This window comes from Sus scrofa, chromosome 5 (assembly GCF_054392235.1).
Source record: "Sus scrofa isolate SSC_HxYL_T2T_F1_AM1 chromosome 5, Sscrofa_HxYL_maternal_Yorkshire_Landrace_v2.0, whole genome shotgun sequence".
In the NCBI taxonomy this organism is placed as follows: domain Eukaryota; kingdom Metazoa; phylum Chordata; class Mammalia; order Artiodactyla; family Suidae; genus Sus; species Sus scrofa.
Genome location: NC_139387.1, coordinates 70,523,361 through 70,548,823, shown reverse-complemented (window position 1 = coordinate 70,548,823; position 25,463 = coordinate 70,523,361). Strand labels below are relative to the sequence as shown.

The 25,463-nt window shown below is 46.6% G+C and overlaps 1 protein-coding gene across 19 annotated transcripts; it reads left to right on the top strand.

The window, feature by feature from the left end:
- Positions 1-4,185: 4,185 nt before the first annotated feature.
- Positions 4,186-25,435, top strand: PEX5 (peroxisomal biogenesis factor 5). 19 transcript variants are annotated; one of them, XM_084956870.1, is made up of 16 exons: positions 4,186-4,225; positions 4,855-5,017; positions 5,332-5,367; positions 5,578-5,710; positions 5,913-6,044; positions 13,868-13,973; positions 14,449-14,539; positions 14,938-15,048; positions 15,312-15,404; positions 16,067-16,162; positions 21,478-21,621; positions 21,806-21,876; positions 22,478-22,690; positions 22,927-23,092; positions 23,427-23,584; positions 24,003-25,435. In XM_084956870.1, exons 2-16 carry the CDS (start codon positions 4,871-4,873, stop codon positions 24,202-24,204), a joined length of 1,899 nt encoding a protein of 632 aa, XP_084812996.1. In that variant the 5' UTR covers positions 4,186-4,225; positions 4,855-4,870; the 3' UTR covers positions 24,205-25,435. The 19 variants fall into 19 exon arrangements, 18 of the variants coding, with proteins under 18 accessions (XP_084812996.1, XP_084812993.1, XP_084812991.1 ...); XM_084956867.1 differs by having other exon boundaries at positions 16,043-16,162; XM_084956865.1 differs by having other exon boundaries at positions 15,312-15,413; positions 16,043-16,162.
- Positions 25,436-25,463: the final 28 nt, after the last annotated feature.

Genomic DNA, 25,463 nt, shown 5'->3' with positions numbered 1-25,463 from the left:
TCCACGCTCCAGGGCGCCACGGAGAAGGAGAGTCACTTTAAAAAAGTCACAGAAGCAGTGAAGAGAGGGTGAGTGATTCCACTTGCAGAGGACAACAGGGCAAAGCTCCAGGGTACCAGGCCCCAGGTGACTTAGCTGCTCTGCTGCCTTGGCCCCCTGGAAGTTCGGCAGTCCCCCCACCGTGCCAATGGCCTGCACACCCAGGGCCCTCCTCTTCATAAGCCATCTTGCTGCTTTGAGGAAATCCCCAAGCACAGGGGGCACCTCCTGCAGGGGCAGGGAGGGCAGGACGGAGGTGAGGGGTTTGAGGAGGCCTTTGCCATCAGCTCTGCCTGTGTTCAAATCTCAGCGGCTTAGTGTTCGGTCCTGGTCTTTAGCTTCTCCAAGCGTTGGCTCGTCACCTAACACGGGAAGTTGCTTAGTCCAAAGGTTGAGTGAAACCTCAATAAGATCACTTTTTCTGAAGCAACTCAGAACCAGCATATTACACATGAGCCATCACTATCATTAAATATTGGGAGATGGGCAAAGCCATCCCTAGCCCCGGTGACAATGGGGTCTTGAAAAACACGGAGTCTCGGGGATGGCAGGCTCCCTGAAGTTCCTTCTACCCAAAGCCCAGGCAGCCTGGGCTTGTGGTTTTGAACACAGGCTTTGGAGCCTGACATACCTCGGCTTTTCTTTCTTCACTGTAGCATCTTACAGAAGCTTCTTGTGGCTAATGTCCATAGGAGAGTGACTATTTTTATAGTTGTCAGGTTGTTTTAGACAAGTAGAGGGTTATTTTTTTAATAGGTAGGGGCTTTAGGGAGTTCCCGTCGTGGCTCAGTGGTTAATGAATCCGACTAGGAACCATGAGGTTGCAGCTTCAATCGCTGGCCTCGCTCAGCTCAGTGGGTTAAGGATCCGGCGTTGCCAAGAGCTGTGGTGCAGGTCGCAGACGTGGCTCGGATCCCGTGTTGCTGTGGCTCTGGTGTAGGCCGGCGGCTACAGCTCCGATTAGACCCCTAGACTGGGAACCTCCATATGCCGTGGAAGTGGCCCCAGAAAAGGCAAAAAAAAAAAACAAAAAAAAAAACACCAAAAAGGTAGGGGCTTAGCAACAGGGGCTGAGGTGAAAGAAGTTTGCTGAGATCTAGATGGGGGTGCAGTAGCAGACCATCTACCTGATACGGGGTAAGGTGTGATGCCAAAGATGCCTTGCTGTGTGAACTGTGAACTGGTCCAGCTGAAATCCCACCCTGCAGTCAGCAGAGGTGACTCCGCCTGCGGAACCCTCAGGGAGTTAATGGGGAAAATTGCCTTGGCAGCCTGAAGCCCCTCAGCCCTGTGCTTTCCTCAGCTCTGTTCTTCCATCTGACAACTACTACTCTGCAGTGCTAATATTTTGACCTAATGACCTCAGCCTTCCTGACATGGTTAAATTGCTCTCCTGAGAAGGTGTAGAATTTAGTATAGAGACAGTGAAGTAAATCATAATATTGTGATATTAAGATAAGTTTAAAAGTCTGCATGAATTTGAGTAAAGCTTTGTGTTTCCAACTTGATCATTGATTTTAGTGTCATGATTTTTAGTTAAAAGGTATGACACTGCTCACACTTATAAAAGGTATTAGAACATCTAAGAGAAGTCAAGCAGCCAAACATGGTAAACTAAATTGATGAGAGTTGCTTACGTTATATGAAAGATTTTGCAAGTATTTTAAGTCCTTGTTAGGCAATTGAAGTACATGAGGGGAAAAAAATCAGATATATTAAGCATATGAATATGGTCTAAAACAGTTATGGAAATTTTACTAAGTTCGTAGATGAGATTAATTGCTAAGGAAATTTAAATCTGTTCAAGTTGAGTTAAATGTCAATCAAAGAACAAGTGGAAGGAATTTTTAAAAATTTAGTACGTTTATAAATAGAACTTCAGGATTTGTAAGTTGAATTTAAAGATGTGAGCAAAAGCAGGTTTTACACTTATAATTGTAATGAATTAAATATTAACTTAAATCCCACCTAATGAAATAGTCTTTTCCACACACATTAGACATTATGAATATTCACAATGATGGGGTGTTCGAGGAGCTGGAATCAGCTGTGGGATCAGAAAAAGTGCTGGGATCTAAAGAAATCTGAGATGGAGAAGGCATGGCCCAGACAAGACAGGCACTCTTGTCCTGGACACAACTGAGAGGGGCCCTCAAAGCTGCAGTAGAGGGAACAGCTGAGACTGGAAGACTGAAACAGCTACATCAACCATTTTCTTGCTTGGAAAATCCTTTCAGTGGAGTTTAATTTCATAGTCAATGCTATGGCCTGACACTGGTGACCAGAAGGGGGGACTGTTGTAAAGACTGCCAGCTGCACACCAAACCTTAGTCAAGCCCATTGTGGGCATCCAGCTAAACTACATTTCCCAGCCTCCTCTGCTATTAAAGTGGCCAAATGGCTGAGCCAATGAAAGGTGAACATTACACCACATCAGCCTCCTGATTGGAGAATCTCTTCAATGGAGTTAAATTTCACAGTCAATGGCAAAGCCTGACCCTGAAACCAATATTTCCCCATTACTCATTTTCTCTAGTTACTTTTTTTTTTTTTTTTTTTTTTTGTCTTTTTGCCTTTTCTAGGGCTGCTCCCGTGCTGTATGGAGGTTCCCAGGCTAGGAGTCTAATCAGAGCTTTAGCTGCCGGCCTACACCAGAGCCACAGCAACGCAGGATCTGAGCCGTGTCTGCAACCTACACCACAGCTCATGGCAACGCCAGATCCTTAACCCACTGAGCAAGGCCAGGGATTGAACCTGTAACCCCATGGTTCCTAGTCGGATTCCTTAACCACTGAGCCACAATGGGAACTCCTGCTATGAACATTCTTGCACCTGTGCACCTGCAAACACACATGTGTAAGAGTTTCCCTAGGTAAGAGTGATAGAGGTTTGGTCATCCAGGCAAGGGCTGGATCTGTGTACTGCAGGGGAAAAGGGGTAGTGGGGTCAGGTAAGGAAAAAGAGAAATTCTGCACAATCTTAGACTTTGTCATTCGGTTTTTTGAGGTATCACGGCAGCTTCTCTACCATCCGAGGGGTGAGTTTATACAGCCATGCTCCTCTGGAGTCTCCACCTTTGAAATCTGCAGCCAGCCAGGAAACAAGCCTGGCCCAGGGCGCCACCTGCTGACTACCTGCCTCTTCTCCTTCACCCTAGACTGGGATGTTACTTTTGTCCTTTTGGCACAAACCCGTTCTTGCTGCTCAAACAGCAGTCCTGAACACCTCCTGCTCTTCTTCTTGACGTCAGGACACCCTTGGACTTGAAGGCAGACGAGATTTCAGGGTTTCTTTCCCAGTGTCCTCGAGGTGTGACACTAGAGCCAATTCTGTGGCAGATGGTGGGGCCTGAAGCTTCTTCCATGATTAGAAATCATTTCTTGCATCATATTTATGCTTTCCTATTCTGGAGCAGTGACAATAAGGCCACCATGGTGACCTTGATCAGTGGTGAGGGAAGAAGCGGGGGAGAGGAGTGACTCACTGTGCATTTTCTCTGTAGGTTAGCAGCTTGAGGTCTCAGGATGCGTTGGACCCTATTTTAGTCAACGGAATTTGTCATCAACTAGCGCTATTTTCCCCAATACGCAGATGTGGCAGAGGGATTGGGGGCAGACCTCTGTCACCACGGAGACAGTGACGCTGTCCTGCTAGGGGCAATTTGGAGTGAGGCAGGGCTAGAAGGCTGGAGAAGGCCCCGGATTTGACCCCCACACTCCCATGTCAGGGCCTTTCTTTAAATTCGCGGCCCAGAAAGGGAAGGAATCCCCTTGGGTCTCAATGCGCCCCCCCAGGGAAAAGGTGGAATGATCTGAGCCCAGAATCCACTTGCACGGCTTTCTCCCAAAGCTATGAAGGCCCTTCTTAGCTCCCTTCTTCTCTGAGCTTTCCATCAAACAAGTCCTAGAGTCCACCATCCTTCGGAGCGCTCCCAAAGTCGCCGCGCCAAGATTTCCCCTTTAAGCGGCTCTTCCCCTTTAAGGGCTACGGCTTCTCCCATTACGCGGGCGTAGCAGACCTAAGGCCCCGCCCCTCCAAACAGCTTCCGCCTGGGCCGCGACTGCCGCGCGGCGGTCACTGCCACTTTAAGCCTGAGCCCCGCCCCTAGCCCCCCGCCCCCTTCTCTCCCCTCCCCCTCCAGCCCGCACCTGGTACCTCGGCTGGTCCTGCGGCTCTGCGCGAGGTGGTGAGCGCTGGGCCCCGAGGGAACGCGCGGACACCTTCCTGGTCTTCCCCCGCCCTTGCGGTGCCCTCGCGGGTCGCGGAGGTGGAGCTTGAGCTACGACCCGGGCCGCGGAGACGGGGTACTCGGAGCGCGGGAGGAGTGGGCCGGGACCAGCCGAGCGGCGGGGAGGGCCTCAGGTGACTTAGTGGGAGGGAATGGCCCACAGCGGTGCTCGCGGGAAACTGAGGTTGGGGGGAATTGGGCTTACGGTCCCGCAGCTAGTCCCCTCTCCCTTTCCCAACTAATTCTCCCCTACAGCCCAGGTGCAGAATTGTCCCTGGGTTCCTTGGGGTCCAGGCTCCTTCCTTGGGGGTCTCAGGCGCCTGTCCCGCCGCCTGAGACTGCAGTTGTGGAGGTCACTGGAGAGGCCCAGGCGGAGAGCGGTGGCTTTTGAGGGGGGCGGCAGGAGGGTACCAGCCTCCTGACTCCTGGCAGAGGTGGGGGCCACAGCAAAAGTTAGAGGGGTGGAGAGTGGCCGGCAGTCAGCAACCTAGGACGGACATCTGCCCACCTCCCCCAGATCCGGGCTGAGTTGTGGATTGTGGAAGGGTCTGGCTCTGGGACCTCAGTTCCAAATTTCTGTCCTTCAGAGATTGGGCGGTCACCATGGCAATGCGGGAGCTGGTGGAGGCGGAATGCGGGGGTGCCAACCCGCTCATGAAGCTGGCAGGGCACTTCACCCAGGACAAGGCCCTTCGGCAGGAGGGGTTAAGGCCTGGCCCCTGGCCCCCAGGAGCCCCAGCCTCCGAGGCGGTGAGTGTTCTTCTGGTGGAAACCCTGAGTGATGACTTGGGATGGAGGGTCCCCATGCCCACTTTGGGATAACTGCTTTCTCTATAGTAATTGTAGTTATCAACTGATGAGTATTTCCTAAAGCTTATACTAAGTGTCTTTGTATAGATGAAGGCAGTTATTTTATAGATGAGGGAACTGAGACTGGGAGAAGTTTTGTGACTTGTCCAAGGTCACATAGGAGGAAGAGCTGGAATGTTAACCCAGGGTTAACTGGGTTGTGTGTGTGTCATCTTCACCACGGTTCCATATTGTCTCCCTTTCTTTTGCTCTAGGTCTCTAAGCCTTTGGGGGTAGCCTCTGAAGATGAGGTAAATAAACATACCGGTTTGTTCTGCTGCATTTTCTGTTTGCCTGTTGTATTTTTACTTTCAACTTGGTTTACCTGTATTTCCATCTGTGAACTTCCCTGATAAAGTGAGATTTGCCTTAACTCTTCTGCTTGTTTTGGTTTTAAGTCGTCTTTGAGCATTTCCAAATCTATAGTTTGTTTCCTTTTTCCTCTTTCTCTCTTCTGACAGTTGGTGGCCGAATTCCTCCAGGACCAGAATGCACCACTTGTATCCCGTGCCCCTCAGACCTTCAAGATGGATGACCTCCTGGCAGAGATGCAGGAGATTGAGCAGTCAAACTTCCGCCAGGCACCCCAGAGAGGTGTGTCCAAGTCTAGTGCTGAGGCGATCACCATTTTCTGTGCAGATAGGGACAAGGGATTCCATATTTGGGTGCTGCTGCTATTGGGGAACTGGGGTGCAGAACGAGACCAAAGGAACAGTGTTTTGATGTGCACTCAGGGTTCCTTAGGCATGATAGACTGATGTGTATTTTTCTTAATTAGCTCTCTCTCTCTTTCAAGCCCCTGGTGTGGCGGACTTGGCCTTGTCTGAGAACTGGGCCCAGGAGTTTCTTGCAGCTGGAGATGCTGTGGATGTAACTCAGGATTATAATGAGACTGACTGGTCCCAAGAATTCATCTCTGAAGTTACAGGTGAGGATTGTCATGGAAAATCTAAAATCATTCCTATGGTACAATCAAAATTCTACACTGTTACCCTAATTTATTTTAGGATGTAGAATAATTTCAAGCTGTTTATGAGTTTACTGGACTCTTGGCTCTTTTCCTTAGGGCACTGAAACTGATTTCTCTTAGGTGGTAATATGAAATTGAAACATATTAAACAGAGGACTGAGTTTGAACTGGATAAGAGATTTTGAAGAGAGAGGTACATATGAAGAGAGAGAGAACATGAGGAGTTAAGTTTTCTTCTTCGTTATCTGGAACTGTATTACTGTAGTTTGGTGGAGAGGATCCACAGGGTGGATGGGTGACAGTGTTGCCCAGGAGGAGAAAACTGTTCAGCACTTCCTTTGGGATTCTGGCATCAAGTCATCTTGAACAGAGTTGGAGCCTTGGACGGTGGAATTGTGGCATTCAAAGGCCTGAAGGTTATACTTTTTTTTTTGTCTTTTTAGGGCCGTACCCGAGGCATATGGAGGTTCCCAGGCTAGGGGTCCAGTTGGAACTGTAGCTGCTGGCCTACACCACAGCAATGCCAGATCCTTAACCCACCAAGCTAGGCCAGGGATTGAACCTGCGTCCTCATGGATGCTAGTCGGGTTCATTAACCACTGAGCCATGCCGGCAACTCTGATTTCTTGATGATAGTAATAAAAACTATTAATAAGAGTTATTGTTTACTTACCATGTTCTAGGCTTTGTGGTGATGCTTTAAATGCATTGTCTGTTTAATCACTCTGAGAGGTAGTTACTCTTTTTATTCCTAGTGAACAGATGAACACTGAGGCTGACAGGTTAAGTAATTTGCTTAAGGAGACACAGCTTTGCAAGTGGGTGGAGCTGGGATTTGACTCTGGGTTTGAATGAGTCTGCAGATTTACCTCTTATGCTATACCACCATGCCTGCAATTTAAGCTCTTCAGAGTCCCAGCCTATTTTTCTGAAGAGGGAAGTCTATACTCACTGCACTCCTTAGGATTGATTCTTCTCCCCCTAAGCCTGGGGGCAAGGGCATTCCCTTCAGCCTTGCTCTTCCTGATTGTTCTCAAAGAGAAGCACTGTTAGCCTGTTTCCAATTTAAGAATTCAAGAATAACGGGATCTTGGGTTGCTGATGTGGCATGGGTTCGATCCCTGGTCCAGGAACTTGTGGATGTGGCCAAAAAAGAAAAAAAATAAAAGAAAAAAATAAAAGAAAAACAAGGGATACAAATGGAGAAAGTTGCAAAGATTCTAGCCTCTCAGGGTGTTCACTTCATCACAGTTCCTGAACTTTCCTGAGATGTTTAACTGGACCCAATTGGTTCCTCCTCCCCCCATCATTTTTATTCTCCTGGAGACAGAGCTTCTTCCACACACAAGAGAAAACCCCCCAACTCTTACAGCTGAAACTCACCTTTAATGAAAGCTGTTAGTCCTTTTTATCATGAGTCACTTTCCCTTGTTTAAGTAGGAGTTTGAGAAAGAACAATAGGTGTTCATGTTTCTGCTCACTTTGTATTCTTAAACCAAGTTGAGCTTCACAGTAGTGCAAGGCAGGTTTTATAGATAAGAAAACTGAGATTTGGAAGGTCTAGTACTGTTAAATCATTCATTTAACAGAGATAGTATTCAGACTCATGTCTGTCTGATTCCAGGCTCCATACTTGGAATTATTACACTATCGTTGAGACTCTTCTCTGTGGATTTGCCTCAACTGGAAATCTGAGCTGTAACAAAGACCCTCTATCAGATCAAAACTCAGCTTTTCATACACACCGTAGGTTTAAGTGCTATCTCTTATCACAGAGAGACTTCTGTTATAATGTATGGGTAGCATTCATACTTGATAATAATAATAAAAAAAAAACATGCCTATTTTAAGCATTGAGATTGATGAGATAATTGTTAAAATTACTTGCATACTTGGAGCTACCAAAATCTTCATTAACCTGTAAATGAAAAACTACTTTAGAAAGACCTGTTGAACCTGTCTTACCTGTTAAATTCTCTTTGGGAGATCTCTCTCTGTTTTGTACGTTCTTTTGGAACTGTGGCTGCTTCACAGTGGCGAGGATGTGGAAAACTGGAAGGGAAAGTCAAGCTATGTGGGGTCTGCCTGCATAAAAACGTCCTATTGCAGTAGTGTATTGCTTTGCATGTAGTGGCCCTTCAGAATTTATTGAAGAAATGAATTGAGATCTGGGAGGAGCTAAAAGAAATACAGTTGTCCCTTGGTCACCAACAGGGGCTTGATTCCAGGACCCTCATGGTTCCCAAAATCCTGATGTTCACGTCCTTTGTATAAAATTGGATGGTATTTGTGTGTAACCTACCTTCCCATATGCTTTAAATCTCTAGATTAATTATAATATCTAATACAATGTAATGCTATGTAAATACAATGTAAATGCTATGTGAATTTGCTTTTTGGAGCTTTCTGGAATCCCCAATACTTTCCATCCTTACTTGGTTGAATTGTGGGTGTGGAATGCCTGGATGCAGAGGGCCAACTGTAATTCATTTCCATTAGCCTCATAGCATTTATGGCTGATATTATTATACTAATGGTATTGGTTGCCTGTTTGTGGAAAGTAGACTTCAAGTTGAAAGAAAGGTTATATTCTTTAAATCTTTATTATTTTTAAGTCCACATTGTTAGGATTCTAAGCTCTAGTTTATTTATTTTTTTATTTTTTTAATTTTTTTTATTATTTTCCCACTGTACAGCAAGGGGGTCAGGTCATCCTTAGATGTATACATTGCAGTTACAGTTTTTTTCCCCCACCCTTTCTTCTGTTGCGACATGAGTATCTAGACATAGTTCTCAATGCTATTCAGCAGGATCTCCTTATAAATCTATTCTAGGTTGTGTCTGATAAGCCCAAGCTCCCGATCCCTCCCACTCCCTCCCCCTCCCATCAGGCAACCACAAGTCTCTTCTCCAAGTCCATGATTTTCTTTTCTGAGGAGATGTTCATTTGTGCTGGATATTAGATTCCAGTTATAAGTGATATCATATGGTATTTGTCTTTGTCTTTCTGGCTTATTTCACTCAGTATGAGATTCTCTAGTTCCATCCATGTTGCTGCAAATGGCATTATGTCATCCTTTTTTATGGCTGAGTAGTATTCCATTGTGTATATATACCAAATCTTCCGAATCCAATCATCTGTTGATGGACATTTGGCTTGTTTCCATGTCCTGGCTATTGTGAATAGGGCTGCAATGAACATGCGGGTGCATGTGTCTCTTTTAAGTAGCTAAGCTCTAGTTTAAAAGGAACCTTGAAACTTCGTTTTTCTCGTTTTAGTGTTGTCTCTGGAAATAGAGTTTCACTGGAAGTTGCAAAGAAAATGTATGGAAAGGTCCTGTGTATCTTTCCCTCTGTTTTTACCAATGGTAACATTTTGCATTTGTTAGTTATGTACAATATCAAAGTCAGAAAATTGCCATTGGTACAATCCACAGAGCTTATTGGGTTCCACCAGTTTTACATGCCCTTATTTGTGTATTTATAGTTTTGGTGTAGTTTTATCATATGTGTAGATTTATTTAAGTGCTACCACAATTGCATTATTCCATTAACACATGAAGCTCATTTTTTCATTTGACATATTTCTCGATAGAATTCCACCCCCCTCCCCCCAAAAAAAACCCTTCTGGGCCACATAACTGTTCATCTTGTGATTGCTCAGCTCTAGGAAAGAAACACATCTTTAAGGGGGTCTTGCATTTAGATGGCCCCAGCTAATATGGTGTGTGAGGTTCACAGGATAATCATGAGAGGTAAACCTGCACTTTTACAGGAAAAGCAGGGGTCAGCAGTAGCAGGTGGTGATTGGCAGTGGATCTCCATTGGGTGACAGAGGAGGAGGCTGTGGAGTAAAAGGAATAACGATCTCATTGTGATGTCTTCTACTTTTGTATGGGTTTGCCATGAGCACACAGTAGTGATAATAATAGCTATTATTTGTTACTCTGTGCTTTGCACAGGCACTATCTCATTTGATCTTCGTAAGAATCCCTGTGAGGTAGCTGTTCTTATCCCTATTTCATATAGGGAGATGGAATCTTAGAGGGCTAACTTGTTTGAAGATGCACCGTGACTGAGTGGTGGGGTTGGGATTTGAGAGCAGGTAGTTCTTGCAGGTAGCAAGAACATGTGTTCTTGACCACGGTGTGATTTTGCAGACCTGGAAACTTGGCGTGGTTGAAGGTAGGAAGTTCTGAGTTTTAGACCGTTAAGCTTGGGTAGATGTGCCTCAATGAAATGAACACAAATTGAGAAACCACACGAGGTGAATGTTCTGAATCAGTTATTGGGTACAGTCTCCATGACCTAGGATCGTCCCTTCCCGCAGCAGGCCTCTGCTGCTTCAATCTCACTGGTATCCAAATGGATCTGCTTTTCTGTAGGAATTTCTCAAAAAATAGTGTGAACGCTGAGTGGTATTCCTCTGGTTATTTTATTCTGACTCCTTTGTTGGAGCAGCTTCCCGATGCCATAAAACCCTAAGTCTTGTGGCCCATATGGCCACATACCAAGTTTTAGCTATTTGAGGATGACCCACCTCTGGGATTTTTGTTCCCCTAAACTACGTCTTGTCTGTTTTTTTGTTCTGTTTTTTTTTGCTTTTTAGAGCCACACCTGAGGCATATGAAAGTTCCCTGGCTAGGGGTCGAATTGGAACTGTAGCTGCCAGCCTATGCCACAGGCACAGGAACACAGGATCCTAGTTGATCCTAGTTGTATCTGTGATCTACACCACAGCTCAGGGCAACGCTGGGTCCTTGACCCACTGAACGAGGCCAGGGATCAAACCTGCATCCTCATGGATACTAGTTGGTTCGTGACCTCTGAGCCACAATAGGAACTTCCCCCTTGTCTGTTTTAAAGTCCAGGTGCTTTGTGCTTTTTTGTTGGTTTTTGCCCTTGAGAGGGGCATTTCGCAGAGATGGTGTTCTCAGTAATTTGCAGAGTTCTCGTGGCCAGAATTTGCTTTTGCAGAACACTGGTTGAGAGTAAGCAGTGACCGGAGAGTGAGGGGGAGGGGACTGGTTATTTTTCCAGAGATTGGGACAGAGGTATTCAGCATCTCCTTATTAGGTCTCCACGCTTGAGCCAACAGTCTAGTCGGGCAAAGGAAAGAGAAATGTTGCCTATAAAAGCTAGCGAGGGAAATCTGGGTATAAAAGTTGAGAGTCCTTGAAGTGAAGAGACAGAGTCCAGGATCAGAAAAACCTGTCAAACTCTATCTTTGATTTATTAGTAATAAATCACTTCTTATTTTTAATTAGGTGAATTCAGTGAGTTGTGCTCTTTTTCCCCCCCTCAGGTTTTAACATTACTTTCTCAAATATTGAGATCAGTTTGCTGAAATTATTCAGGCAGGGTCTCAGTTAAATGGAAAGAAAGTTCTGTTATATGTTAATACTGAGGAGGTAAACCTGTCTTCTTGGTGTTAAAAGCAGTGACAAATCTTCAGACTGGGGACAAAGACAGGATGATCATTTCAGTGTCTGATTTATAAGGACACAGGGACAGAGCAGAAGGAAGGTACACCTCAGGCCCCCTTCCCCTTTTTTGGCCCCGCCCACAGCATGCCAAAGTTCTGGGGCCTGGGCTGGAACCCACGCCACAGCAGCGACAAGGCTGCTTAACCTTAATCTGCTGAGCCACTGGGGAACTCCCTCAGGATCTTTTAAACCCTTTAACTAATTCTCTCTTTGCTTTTTTTCCTGGCCCTAGAATAGTAAAGGGTAAAGTCCTGGAGGCAGAGGAAAGTTCGATATGTTTATTCTGATGTTGCCCTTTGTCACTAGAGCTTCTAAGACAATTTTTAGAATTGGACTTAAAGACTTTGCTCTCAAAACCAGTCAGAAGTGATGGAAATCAGAATGGTGTTTATCCCAGGGGCTGGGGACCCACGGCAGCCTGCGAGGGAACTATAAACGTTCCATGTCCTGATCTGGGTGGGGGTGACTTGAGTGTGTTCATAGGTGGAGGTTAATGAAGCAGCACATGTATGTTTGGTACACTTTCTGTACTTTCATGTTTGTATGTTACGTCTCAGTTAAAACATGAAAAAAAGATCCAGGAGTTCCCGTCGTGGTGCAGCAGAAATGAATCCAATTAGGAACCATGAAGTTGCAGGTTTGATCTCTGACCTCGCACAGTGGGTTAAGGATCCAGTGTTGCCGTGAGCTGTGGTGTAGGTTGCAGACATGGCTCAGATCCTGCATTGCTGTGGCTGTAGTTGCTGGCAGCTACAGCTCTGATTGGATCCCCAGCCTGGGAACCTCCATATGCCGCAGTTGCAGCCTTGAAAAGACAAAATAAATAAATGAATAAATAAAAGATCCAGTAGGAAGAGTGGACCCATGTATTTTTAGTTCTAGCCCAGCAGTCTGCTTCTCATAGTCTCCTGGTAGGTATATTAAGCTGAAATAAGGAGCTCCTGTTGTTGGGAAGGTGTGAATTCTAGAGGGGAACAGACCAGAGGTTTGGTTAAGGAACAGGAGCTCCTGTGCTCTCCCTTGGCTCCTTGCCAGTTCCTTGCAGTCTCTTGAGCGAGACGGTGGCCCAGGGCCTGCTGTTTCTTAGGAAGGGCTCCTATACTTCAAGCAAAAGTGTTTCGTCTTTTTTTTTTCCTTTGATTTCTTTATTTGGATAATTCAGTTGGAGATAGGCCTTCAATAAAAATATAAACTAAATATGAAATATTTAATCGTTAAAGTGGCTTAAATTTCTGAAAGATTAAATAGCAATTATGTATTTTTTCTTTTTTTATTTACTCAATGAATTTTATTACAATTATGGTTGTACAAGAATCATCACAACCAAATTTTATAGCATTTCCATCCCAAACCTTCAGTGCATCCCCCCAACCGCCAACCTGTCTTATTTGGAAACCATATGTTTTTCAAAGTCCGTGAGTCAGTATTTGTTCTGCAAAGAAGTTCATTGTGTCCTTTTATTTATTTATTTATTTATTTATTATTTTTTATTTTTTTTGTCTTTTCTAGGGCTGCACCCGCGGCATATGGAGGTTCCCAGGCTAGGGGTCCAATCGGAGCTGTAGCTGCCGGCCTACACCACAGCCACAGCAACGCGGGATCCGAGCCGCGTCTGCAACCTACACCACAGCTCATGGCAACGCCGGATCCTTAACTCACTGAGCAAGGCCAGGGATGGAACCCGCAACCTCATGGTTCCTAGTCAGATTCGTTAACCACTGCGCCACGATGGGAACTCCCTGTGTCCTTTTTTTTAGATTCCACATGTTGGTGATAGCATTTGATGTTGGCAAAGGGTTTGGTCCTTAACTCCTCTCCTGAGCCTCCTTATTTAGTCTCCTGTTCCCAACTCAGTAAACTTCTGCCCCAGGCCCCTTGAGAGTGGGTTAGGTATTGAAAATTTAGTAGTATTTTCTTTTCTTTTTTTTTTTTCTTCTTTTTAAGATCGCACCCACAGCATTTGGAGGTTCCCAGGCTAGGGGTTGAATTGGAGCTACAGCTGCCAGCCTACACCAGAGCCACAGCAACACAGGATCCAAGCCGCGTCTGGGACCTATACCACAGCTCATGGCAACACCTGATCCTTAACACGCTGAGTGAGGCCAGGGGTTGAACCTGTAACCTCATGGTTCCTAGTCGGATTTGTTTCTGCTGAGCCACAATGGGAACTCCAGAAGTATTTTCTTTTGACCCAGGGTCTCTAAGGTATTCAGTAGGATGTAATCCACTTTGACTTGGTCGATATTCTTCCTTTCCTGATCCCTCAGTGATTCCCCACCTCTCTGCTCCTTGCAGACCCCTTGTCTGTGTCCCCTGCCCGCTGGGCTGAGGAGTATCTGGAGCAGTCAGAGGAAAAGCTATGGCTGGGAGACGCCGAGGGAACAGCTGCCGCTGACCGCTGGTGAGTCCAGCCGTGTTTGGATGGATGCCTGTGAAAGGGATATTGGACTGTCTGCCCAGCCTCCCCAACCTCCTCCATCCACATTTCCAAACCAGCTTACAATCCCTTCATTTTTCACTTTAAGGTTTCCCCTTGTACTGTTACCCCAAATTAGCGTATGTCTTCACAATAATTGAGTCAAGAACCCTAACTGTCTTACCGAACGTTTGTAACTCTTATCTTACGCACCCTTGCTCCCTTTTTAACTGGGAGCCCGTTCCAGTCTGTTGGGAAAGGGAGGGATAAAAGCCCGTGGCCAGTGCTCTGCCACTGCTTTGGTGTAAATTGGAGCATGTGAGTCCTCAAGCCCAGAGTGGAGTAGCGTCACCCCTTGTTCCCTGATGAGAACTATGACTACTGTGGGCCTGGAGGAGGGAACAGCCTGGGGAGGTGGTGGCAGACTAACATGTGAAATGAGCATGTCCTACCTGTCCAGGTATGATGAGTATCGTCCTGAGGAAGACCTGCAGCAGGCAGCCAGTGACTTTGTGGCCAAGGTGGATGACCCCAAACTGGCCAACTCTGAGGTGAGCCACCTCCCGCTGCTGCTCTGCCCAGCAGAGCTGGTGTTAGAAGTTGGGAATCTTGCTTCCCTTCCCCTGGTTTCGTTTCAAAGGAAAGAGATGAGATCCTAGGTCCCCTCCTTCCTTCTGGAGAACAGAGACTTAGGACCCTGCCCCTTCCTTCTGGTATCCTCGCCTCATTTCCTGCCTACTAACCCTTTCCCTTTTCTGTGCCTTTTCAAGTCTTTAGAGGCAGAAATCCCTTTCTTTTTGCTTTCTGCTTTTTTCAGGGTCTTTAGCATATCTTGTCTGCAGCTAGAGCTGGTCAGGGGAAGGGGTAGGTGCAGGCTCCTCTGGGCATGGTTGAGAGGTCACACCCGGAAGCCTTTTTCAAGTGGCCTGTGTGTGTCTCTGTGCCCCAGTTCCTGAAATTCGTGCGGCAGATTGGCGAGGGGCAGGTGTCCCTGGAGTCCGGCGCAGGGTCGGGCCGAGCTCAGGCAGAGCAGTGGGCAGCAGAGTTTATTCAGCAGCAGGTAGGACATCGTCACCTCCCAGTCCCACCTCAGAGCTGGCTGGTGCCCCTGGCTGTGGGCTCAGTGTCCAGTGGTCCCAGATGGGGATGGGATTTTATCGCCGGCTCATTTTGGTAGCATCCATATCCTGAGTGGGTGGGAGAGAGATTCTGAGAGTGTTCTTCTCAGAGGTGCCCAGGTTGGTGGTGATTAATGGGTTTTTAGTTGGTATTTAGGGGATGGAAAGTGGGTGGTGCTATGACCATCGCCGTTCTTTGTCACAGGGTACATCAGATGCCTGGGTTGACCAGTTCACAAGACCAGTAAACACGTCTGCTCTTGACATGGAGTTTGAACGAGCCAAGTCAGCTATAGAGGTGAGAGAGGTTAGTGGTGTAGACGGCCCAAGAGAAAACACTCCTTTGTAGAGAGTGGGTGTCTTAACGTCAGAGATAATGAACATTGTATTTCATAATGTCCCTGGCTCAACTCTCTCAGACCTGCTTGGGGTGGGGTGCGTGCCTATTGAAAATGCAAATTCCTGGAGAGTTCCCATTTCGGCTGAGCAGGTTAAGAACCTGACTAGTATCCATGAGGATGCGGGTTTGATCCCTGGCCTCACTCAGTGGGTTAAGGATCGGGCGTTGCCGTGAGCTGTGGTGTAGGTTGCGGATGTGGCTTAGATCCTGTGTAGCTGTAGCTGTGGTGTAGGCCGGCAGCTGCAGCTCTGATTTTACCCTTAGCCTGGGAACTTCCATATGCCATGGGTGTGGCCCTAAAAAGAATGATAGATATATTAATAAATAAATAAATTAATTCCTGGGCATCACAGACTACTGAGTCAGAATCTGTGGATAGGCCCTAGGAATCTGCATTTAAAAAAAGTTTTCAGCTGGCCTTAAGCACATTAAAATTAAAGAACTGCTGCCTGAGGAATCCCTGTTAGTGGAGCTGAGGGTGGGGTGGCGAGGTCATGATGGATCTTCCTTTCCTATCTGCCTTCCCTTCCTTACAGTCTGATGTCGATTTCTGGGACAAGTTGCAGGCAGAGTTGGAGGAGATGGCCAAACGGGATGCTGAGGCCCACCCCTGGCTTTCTGACTATGACGACCTCACGTCTGCTTCCTATGATAAGGTGAGAACTGGTTTTGCAGATCGCGGGATTTCCGTGTTTTATTGTATCTCCTTTCGTCTTGAATTTGAAGGGTCCCCGAGCCCCCTTCCGTGAAAAGAAGCCTGAATTTGTTCCCTTGCCCTCACTCTCCTGCAGTTATTGAGAGTATGCTTTATTCTTGGGATATAAAGTTTAATAATAACAGGCTATCCTTGTCAAATAATAATAATAAATGATAACACCTAGAAAAGAGGTTTGCACATGATGCATTAAACGCACAGAGGAACGAGCTCTGCTTTTGAAGTTGGTTGACAGCATTTTAAGAAGATTGCTATCTCCTTTGGCAGCAAATGGTAGGTGGTTGACCATGTCTCTGCCCTCCACCTTAGTATCTGTTTATTTTTTGTTCGTTTGTTTTTGGCTACACCTGTGTGCGGCATGTGGAAGTTCACAGGCCAGGGATTGAACCCGCACCGCAGCAGCAACCTGAGCCACAGTAGTGACAATACTAGATCCTTAACTGCTAGGCCACCAGGGAACCCCCACAAGTTTATTTTATTTTATTAAGTTAAAAAAAAATTTAAAGTATAGTTGATTTACAGTGTCATGTCAACCACAAGTGTATTTTATTTTATTATTTTTTCACATTTATTTATTTACTTATTTTTATTACTCAATGAATTTATCACAACTGTAGTTCACAAGTTGATTTTACATTCTGATCTCTTCCTGTAGGTATTGACCACTTGCCCCCAATTTAGGGTATTTTCAAGGAATTGTATTAAATAATTTAAATGTTAGGAAAATTTCCCAGCTATTGGTGGTGAAGGGTGCTTGGATGTTGCATGTAGTATATATCCTGTTGCCTTAGAAGCATATGTCATATTGGGATATCACTGTGAAGAAAACCACCTTAGGGTCGTAGGGTATTGGGGGATGTGGGTAGTAATTGAGCTGCTGACTTAAAGTCTGCTGTGGGAAGGAGAGAATTGCCTGGTTTTGAAAAGGGCAAAATAGGGACTGGGGAGGTCAGGACTGGTATCTTTTTCTCACTCAGACCTGGTTGGGGCTAGAGCCAGGGCCTGAGACGTAGGGCAAGAGCTGGAAGTGGCTCTTGCAGAGGTGGAGAAGACTAGTTCAGGCTGACTTAGAAAGGCTGGGATTTGAAAGCCAGTGAAAATCTTAGTATTAGGAAAAATGTGATTTCGTTTCTCATCCCTGAGAGCTGTCCTGTGGTATAGTAGAAAAGAGAGCTTGCTTTTTGGAATCCTGCCCTTTGGTTTTTGCCATAATCAGAGTTTCTTCTGTAGAACTGTGATGAGGAAGTACTGAAGGAAGCCCCTGGAGATAAGGCTTTTCTTAATTTGTTATAAAAACTTGATAAGTTTCACAGGCCGTTTTTTTTTTTTTTTTTTTTTTTTTTTGTCTTTCGTCTTTTGTCTTTTTTGTTGTTGTTGTTGTTGCTATTTCTTGGGCCGCTCCCGCGGCATATGGAGGTTCCCAGGCTAGGGGTTGAATCGGAGCTGTAGCCACTGGCCTACGCCAGAGCCACAGCAACACTGGATCCGAGCCGCGTCTGCAACCTACACCACAGCTCACGGCAACACACGCCGGATCGTTAACCCACTGAGCAAGGGCAGGGACCGAACCCGCAACCTCATGGTTCCCAGTCGGATTCGTTAACCACTGCGCCACGACGGGAACTCCTTTTTTTTTTTTTTTTATTTTTATTTTTTTTTGTCTTTTGTCTTTTTTGTTGTTGTTGTTGCTATTTCTTTCACAGGCCGTTTTGACTTATAAATGGCAAGATGTAAAGTTTAGATAAAAATGTCCATGTTTTTGATAAATACAGACGTAGCTCTAATTTTATGTGAGCAGCACCTCCTGTTAGCATTTTTTACTTCCGAATTAGTGACATGATAGGTGGAGTACATTCTTTAATTCAAAACTTAGAGACATAAGTTTTGAACCCTATTTTGACATCTTTGCTACCTCGGGATATTGCAATATTAGGAATAGAAACAGCTGCATTAATGTTCCGCAGAAATGTACTGTACTTTATTACTTTCTAATAATGAACAATTCAGATTTTATCTGGCTTTATGCTAACTATTATTGAATTATATGTCAGTTGTACTTTTTTTTTTTTTTTTGTCTTTTTGCCTTTTCTAGGTCCGCTCCCGCGGCATATGGAAGTTCCCAGGCTAGGGATCTAATCGGAGCTATAGCTGCCGGCCTACGCCGAAGCCACAGCAACGGCAGATCCAAGCCTCGTCTGCGACCTATGCCACAGCTCACGGCAACACCGGATCCTTAACCCACTGAGCGAGGCCAGGAACCGAACCCGAAACCTCATGGTTCCTAGTTGGATTTGTTAACCACTGAGCCACGATGGGAACTCCTCAATGTTCTATTTCTTATTGGTGGTCCTTAGATTTTCAAGACCATTACCTATAGCTCGAGCAGATACTGTATGCTGTTAGTGACAAGTTTCTGTGATGGGACACACTCTACTTAGTCGTGATCCCATTTTTGCAGTATGATCCTGTGAGATTTTTGAGCAGACCAACAATGGATCAGACCTAGTGGTTGGCTTAGATTAGGCTTTTTAGGATGCCACAGTGATCTCAAGCTTATCCTGCATACTGCATCTAGGTTCCTGTAGAGGACTTTGTTCTCATGTATGCAAATATTCTACTTTTGAAAAATTCCTCTCTGGGGGTTCCTCTTGTGATTCAGTAGGTTAAGAACCCAGCATAGTGTCTGTGAGGATGTGTGTTTGATCCTAGACCTCGCTTAGTGAGTTAAGGATCTGGTGTTGCTGCAAGCTGTGGTATGGGTTGCAGATGTGGCTCAGATCTGGCATTGCTGTGGCTGTGGCGTAGGCCAGCAGCTGCACTCTGATTCAGCCCCTAGCCCGGGAACTTCTGTATACCACAGGTGTGACCCTAAAAGGGAAAAAAAATTTCTCTGATCAGCAGTTGATAAAACCTCAAGGAAGATAGATAACACAGACAGGAGGATACTTTGAGAACCCTGTGATTGCAGTGTGAGGGCATTGATTTGTTGCATTGTCTACTGAGGATAGATAATACCAATTTACAAGTAGTACTTTAAGCTTTTTGTAAAGCTTTGGCAGATATTCTCATATGCTCTCATTAGCTCTAAGAATTAGGAATTACTTTCATTAGGAAATCGTGTTATAGGTGAAAATGGTCTGTTTCCTATGGGGTGGCTTAAAACCTGGAGTGATTTTGGATAGTAGTTGAGGGTGAACGCAGAAAGATTTATTTTGTTGAACTCTAATAGTCTAGGCTGGGGGTTGGCAAGCTGTGTCCTGCAGGTAGATCTGTCCTGCCACCTGTTTTTTTATGGCCTGTGAGCTGAGAATGATTTTAACTTTTTTTTTTTTTTTTTTTTTTTTGCTTTCTTTTAGGGCTACATCTGCGGCATATGGAGGTTCCCAGGCTAGGGATCTAATTGGAGCCACAGCTGCCAGCCACAGCCACAGCCACAGCAGATACGAGCCATGTCTTCAACTTACACCACAGCTCACAACAACGCCGGATCCTTAACCCACTGAGCAAGGCCAAGGATCAAACCTGCAATTTGTTAGTTACCAGTTGGGTTCGTTTCTGCTGCGCCACAATGGGAACTCCAATTTTAACATTTTTATTTTTAATTTTTTGAATTTTAATTTTTTAAAATTATAGTTAATTTACAAGGCTGTGATAATTTCTGCTCTACAACAAAGTGATCCAGTCACACATATACACATATCCATTCTTTCTGATTCTTTTCCCACGTAGATTATCACGGAATACTGGGTAGAATTCTCTGTGCTGTACAGTAGGTCCCTGTTGGCCAGTTGTTTCATGTACTCATTGTGCACATGCCAATCCCAGACCCCCAGTCTGTCCCTTCCAACCCCCCAGATTTAAACATTTTTAGATGGTTGAAAAAACAAAGTAATAATTTGTGAAATTAAATTACATAAAATTCAAACTTCAGTGTCCATAAATAAAGTTGTATTAGAATACAGCTGTTCACATTTGCATATTGTCTGTGGCTGCTTTTTCACTGCACAGGTGGAGAAAAGAAGCTGTGACAAAATATTTATCCTCTGTCCTTTACAGAAAAGGCTTGCTCTCCTTGGTTTAGGGCCCTTTTCAGTCTTGTTTTCATATTGTATGGAGATGTCACAGCATGAGTACACTTTTTATACATTTATTTCAAATCCATTTCCTATTATGTCTCACTTAGTAAATCTCCATTATAATTACTTAATTTTTATTTGTCACAAATAATTTGCATCTGATGACTTATAATGGTTTAGAACTTTGCTGGCAACATTTGAGCATTTCTGGTTCTTTAGCAGTTTCACAATGAGAGTACAGAAGGGTCTCACTCATGTCTTTATTTTATATTGTTTCATTCTGATTTGTCCGTAGCTACGTTTAGAAAGGGCCCTGCCTTGTATTTTGCATTGTTTTCATTCTGGTATATTGTTTTGTGGTGGTGACCATTACTCTCCAAAGAGGAGCATTTTACTCACTTGTCCCAGGTCCCATTCTTCCCAGGGACCCATTTTACCTCAACCCCTCTCTGTGCCTTTGTGGACCATCTAGGGACAGAACTTTGTACACAGCATCACAACTCTTCCCTCAAACGAGGAGGCCTCAGCTAGAAGAAGACAGTCTTTCTGAAGCAACTTCCGCCCTTAGGATTTGGGCATCTAGCTTTCATTTACAGTCAGATACAGATTAATATTAGTAACTTTTGAGAATGAAATTGGGGAATAAATTACACTTTTCAGTGTGCTTGAACACATGCCCTCCAGTCAGTGCACACGACTCTGAGCTGGGTAAGAGTTGGATTTGAATGGCAGGGCCTCTGACTCCAAGGTGCATTTTCTTTCTACATTATCACACTGTTGCAGGATAATAAGAATTGCCCTTTGAATAGCTGAAGAGAGCTTATCTCATTATAGGCAGATCCTGTTAAGAAATGTGCTCTGTCCAATGATGAAAAGTCAAGGAAGTGGAAATATAGGCCCATAAAGGCTTCCTAAAATGAGCTTAATCCCAGCATAGATCAGAGTTTGCCTGGCTTTCTAGTTACTGTGAGCAGGGGTAGCAGTCTGAGCACGATGCATGTGGAATGATTTAACTGTGGTCGTAGGTGATCTCCTTTATGATACGGAGAATTTGCCAGCATTTCTCTAGATGAAATGCCTCCACCTTCTTTACTTCTTTCTTGGTTGTCATCTCCCAGTTCTGCTGTCCCATGATGACTCCCTCTTTGATGGGGTCTCACTTGGCTTCTCTTCCTTGTAGGGGTACCACTTTGAGGAGGAGAACCCCCTGCGTGACCACCCCCAGGCTTTTGAGGAAGGGCTGCGGCGACTTCGGGAGGGGGACCTGCCGAATGCTGTGCTGCTCTTCGAGGCAGCTGTGCAGCAGGACCCTAAGCACATGGAAGTGAGCACTTCACTATGCTGACCTCCAGTTTTGAGGGAGCCCCTAAGGGTAGTGCGGATGAATTAGGGCCTGGGTGAGGGCCTGGGATGGGGGTGTGAGAGTGGCATGGTGGTTGGAGGGAGCCGGAGGAAGGGACGGTGTGGAGGTGCATACGAGGTGCTGGAATCTGTCCACTTCTCTCTAGGCTTGGCAGTATCTGGGGACCACCCAGGCGGAGAATGAGCAAGAACTCTTAGCCATCAGCGCTCTGCGGAAGTGAGTGCACTGAGAGGTGGGGTGAGGTGGTTCCGGGGCTCTGCAGATAGCGTGTAGAGTGACAGATCCTGTCTTTTTTTTTTTTTTTTTTTTGTCTTTTGAGGGCCGCATCCATGGCAAATGGAGGTTCCCAGGCTAGGGGTCAAATCGGAGTTGCAGCTGCTGGCCACAGCCACAGCAATGCTGGATCCTTAACCCACTGAGCAAGGTCAGGGATTGAACCCACAACCTCATGGTTCCTAGTCGGGTTCATTAACCACTGAGCCATGACAGGAACTCCAGATCCTGGCTTCCTTCTGGTCACTAACAAGAGTTTTCTCATGACGAAACTAAGGTTTGAAGTAAGTTTGGAGGTAACTGGTTCCATTCTTTCATCAGCTTTTGGTTTTGTTTGTGGGACCCCAGTTGGTTCCTAAGATTTTGCCTCTTTCGGATTTGTAACTTTATTAATAACCCACCTATAGAGTATTCCTCTAGATCTTCATTCAGGGAGTTGACAGATAAGGCCAGCATAACCGCATTCAGAAGCTGGGCTTGGATCCCAGATTGCCGATGGTCTGGTGTTACTACAGAGACCAGCCCTGCCCATCTCGTTCAAAAGGTGCCTGGAGCTAAAGCCCGATAACCGGACGGCACTGATGGCGCTAGCTGTGAGCTTCACCAACGAGTCCCTGCAGCGACAGGCCTGTGAGACCCTGCGAGACTGGCTGCGCTACACACCTGCCTATGCCCACCTGGTGGTACCTGCAGAGGAAGGGGCCGGCGGGGCAGGGCTGGGCCACAGCAAGCGCATCCTGGGGTCTCTGTTGTCTGAGTGAGTGTGAAGAGTCCTGGGATGATGAGTAGTAACCCACGTAGCAGGAGGCCCTTGACTGTGGAAGTCTGGGTGGATTGAGGCTCAGGGTTTTAGAGAGGAAAGGGAGACTCAGGGTTGGAAGGAGGAGGGGTGCAGACCCAGACTGAAGCATCTTGGGGATATGATGGGTTGATTAAGGAATATAGACGTATTCATCCACCTGGTTTTTTGTGCATTTTTTTCTTGGTACCCAGCTCCCTGTTTCTCGAAGTGAAGGAGCTCTTTCTGGCAGCTGTGCGCCTGGACCCTACATCCATTGACCCTGATGTGCAGTGTGGCTTGGGGGTCCTCTTCAACCTGAGTGGGGAGTATGACAAGGCAGTGGACTGTTTTACAGCCGCCCTCAGCGTTCGTCCCAATGTGAGCCTCGGGGGAGGAAGGGAAACGGGATGTGGCTCTGCTGTGTGGAGGAATCATTTGATGTGCCCTTTGGAGTCATGGGACATTTCACTCCAGGGTTCCTTGTCCTGATTGCCTCAGGAGAATTGGGAACAGGAAGCTGGGAGTCCAGGGTCAGCTGGACCTAGGGGAGTCTGCCGGGGTGGGTGAGAGTGATTACATCGTGGCTACACAGTGATTTGTTGAGACAGGAGTGTGATGGTAACGTCCATTAGATAAACAGAGGGAATGGGGAGAGCTGGCAGAATGTGCTCTGGGCGGCTCACATTCCTGACCCTGGCCATGCCTATCCTAGGACTACTTGCTGTGGAATAAGCTGGGGGCCACCCTGGCCAACGGAAACCAGAGTGAAGAAGCAGTAGCTGCGTACCGTCGGGCCCTCGAGCTCCAGCCTGGCTACATACGATCCCGCTACAATCTGGGCATCAGCTGCATCAACCTCGGGGCCCACCGGTGAGAGAATCTGCTGAGGAATGAGCTCCCCTTTCTCCCTGCCTTTGGTCCTGGCGCCTCATTCTCTCTCTCTCTCTTTTTTTTTTTTTGGCATTTTAAGGCTGCTCTTGCAGCATAAGGAAGTTCCCAGGCTAGGGGTCATAGCAACCCAGGATCTGAGCTGCATCTGCAAGCTACACCACAGCTCACGGCAATGCCAGATCCTTAACCCACTGAGCGAGGCCAGGGATCGAACCTGCATCCTCAGGGATACTAGTTGGATTCGTTTCTCCTGAGCCACAGAAGGAACTCCCTGGTGCCTCATTCTTTGATCCTGTTATTTGACTGGCCAGCCCTGGCTTGCATTCCCCCCATGCCCACCGACCCATCTCCTTCCACTGGTGTCCTGCTCAGCAGCTCTCATTCTGCTTCCTTGCAGGGAGGCTGTGGAACACTTTTTGGAAGCTTTGAACATGCAGAGGAAAAGCCGGGGCCCTCGGGGCGAAGGGGGTGCCATGTCAGAGAACATCTGGAGCACCCTGCGTCTGGCCCTGTCTATGTTAGGCCAGAGCGACGCCTATGGGGCGGCTGATGCCCGGGATCTGTCCACCCTCCTAGCTATGTTCGGCCTGCCCCAGTGACAGTGGGATGGGCTGCCCTGTGAGTGTCTGCCCGGAGGGGTCCCCGCTCTGGATGTGATTCCCTCTCCCCAAATGGGCCTGCCAAGGGGGTGGGCTGATGACCACAAGCGGTACAGCCTCTCAGGAGCTGCCTCACTGTAGGGTGGGTAGTCTGTGTTCTTGCTCCTACATGATTGTGGGAGAAAGCACTGTGTTGTCTTGGAGTCCCTTGGTGATTCAAGGGCTGAACCATCCAGCTCCAGATCTCTCTGCTCATCATGCCCTTTCTTGGTGCTGCTTTCTGGGTGGGACCCGAAGATAGAGGGTAACTGTTGTCATCAGCTGCCACTTCTGGTCGGGTCTGCCGCATTTGTAACATCTGTCCTTTCCCCTGCTTTTACTGGGAACTGAGAATGGTATGGCCTTCTTGGGTGGTGGTGTGTGGCAGGTTCTCCCGAGCGCCTGTGGGATGACTGTGTTGAGGGTGGGATGTGTTAGGAGAGGGCCTGTTTAAGTGTTGACTTGGCTCAGCAGAGTTGAGTTTTTAGGGGTGCTCGGAATTCTTTCTGTCTTTCTTGGCCTCCCCTGGCTGTGGCTCGGACTCCCTGGTTGGGCTGTGTGCATTAATGCTGGTGTCGTGACCTAGGGGTCCTCGGGAGCTGCTGGGGTCTGTCACTGCAGAGTGTGGGGTGTGGGATCCAGGAGGACTATTGTGGGATGGGCCTCGAGGGGACCAGACAGGTTCAGGTCAAGGGCTGTGGCCTGGAGCCCATGGTGGGAGGACAGAGCATGGGGGGCAAGGAGTGTTGTGAGTGCAGTGACCCACTCCGATTAGACACCTGTGAGGACGGTTTGAGCCAGCTCCTCTGGAAAGTGGGTTCAGGAAATTGCCATCCCGCCAAACTCCTAGCAGAGAGGTGACTCAGTGTTACCTTGAGTCTTTGCTGTACTTCTTGGAATGTTTCTTGGGAAGAGGGTCGAAAAGTCCCCTTCCCCCATATCATCTTCACACAGTGCAGGCTCGGGGAGATGAGGGAGCAGCTTGGATCCTGCTGGGGAGATGCCCTAACCCCAAAAATGACTGATGTGGCCGAGGAGCCTTTTGCCTTGTTTTCAGTAGCTAATGACCAGAGAGGTTTTTTTTTTTAAACTACCGTGGTCCCAAGGTTCCATCCTGAAATTTATTTTTCTTTGTATGAATGTGTAAATGATTTAAAAAATAAAACTGTGAAATATTTGTATGAAGAATAAATGGAACTGACATGGGTGTGAGTTCTGCT

What these genes read in the sequence shown, in the direction of transcription:
- PEX5 (XM_084956865.1), top strand. Translation starts at nt 4,871, where the DNA reads ATGGCAATGCGGGAGCTGGTGGAGGCGGAATGCGGGGGTGCCAACCCG. An exon ending in GGGTAGCCTCTGAAGATGAG is followed by an intron (nt 5,368 to 5,577) that starts GTAAATAAACAT and finishes CTCTTCTGACAG; the next exon opens with TTGGTGGCCGAATTCCTCCA. An exon ending in CCAAACTGGCCAACTCTGAG is followed by an intron (nt 14,540 to 14,937) that starts GTGAGCCACCTC and finishes TCTGTGCCCCAG; the next exon opens with TTCCTGAAATTCGTGCGGCA.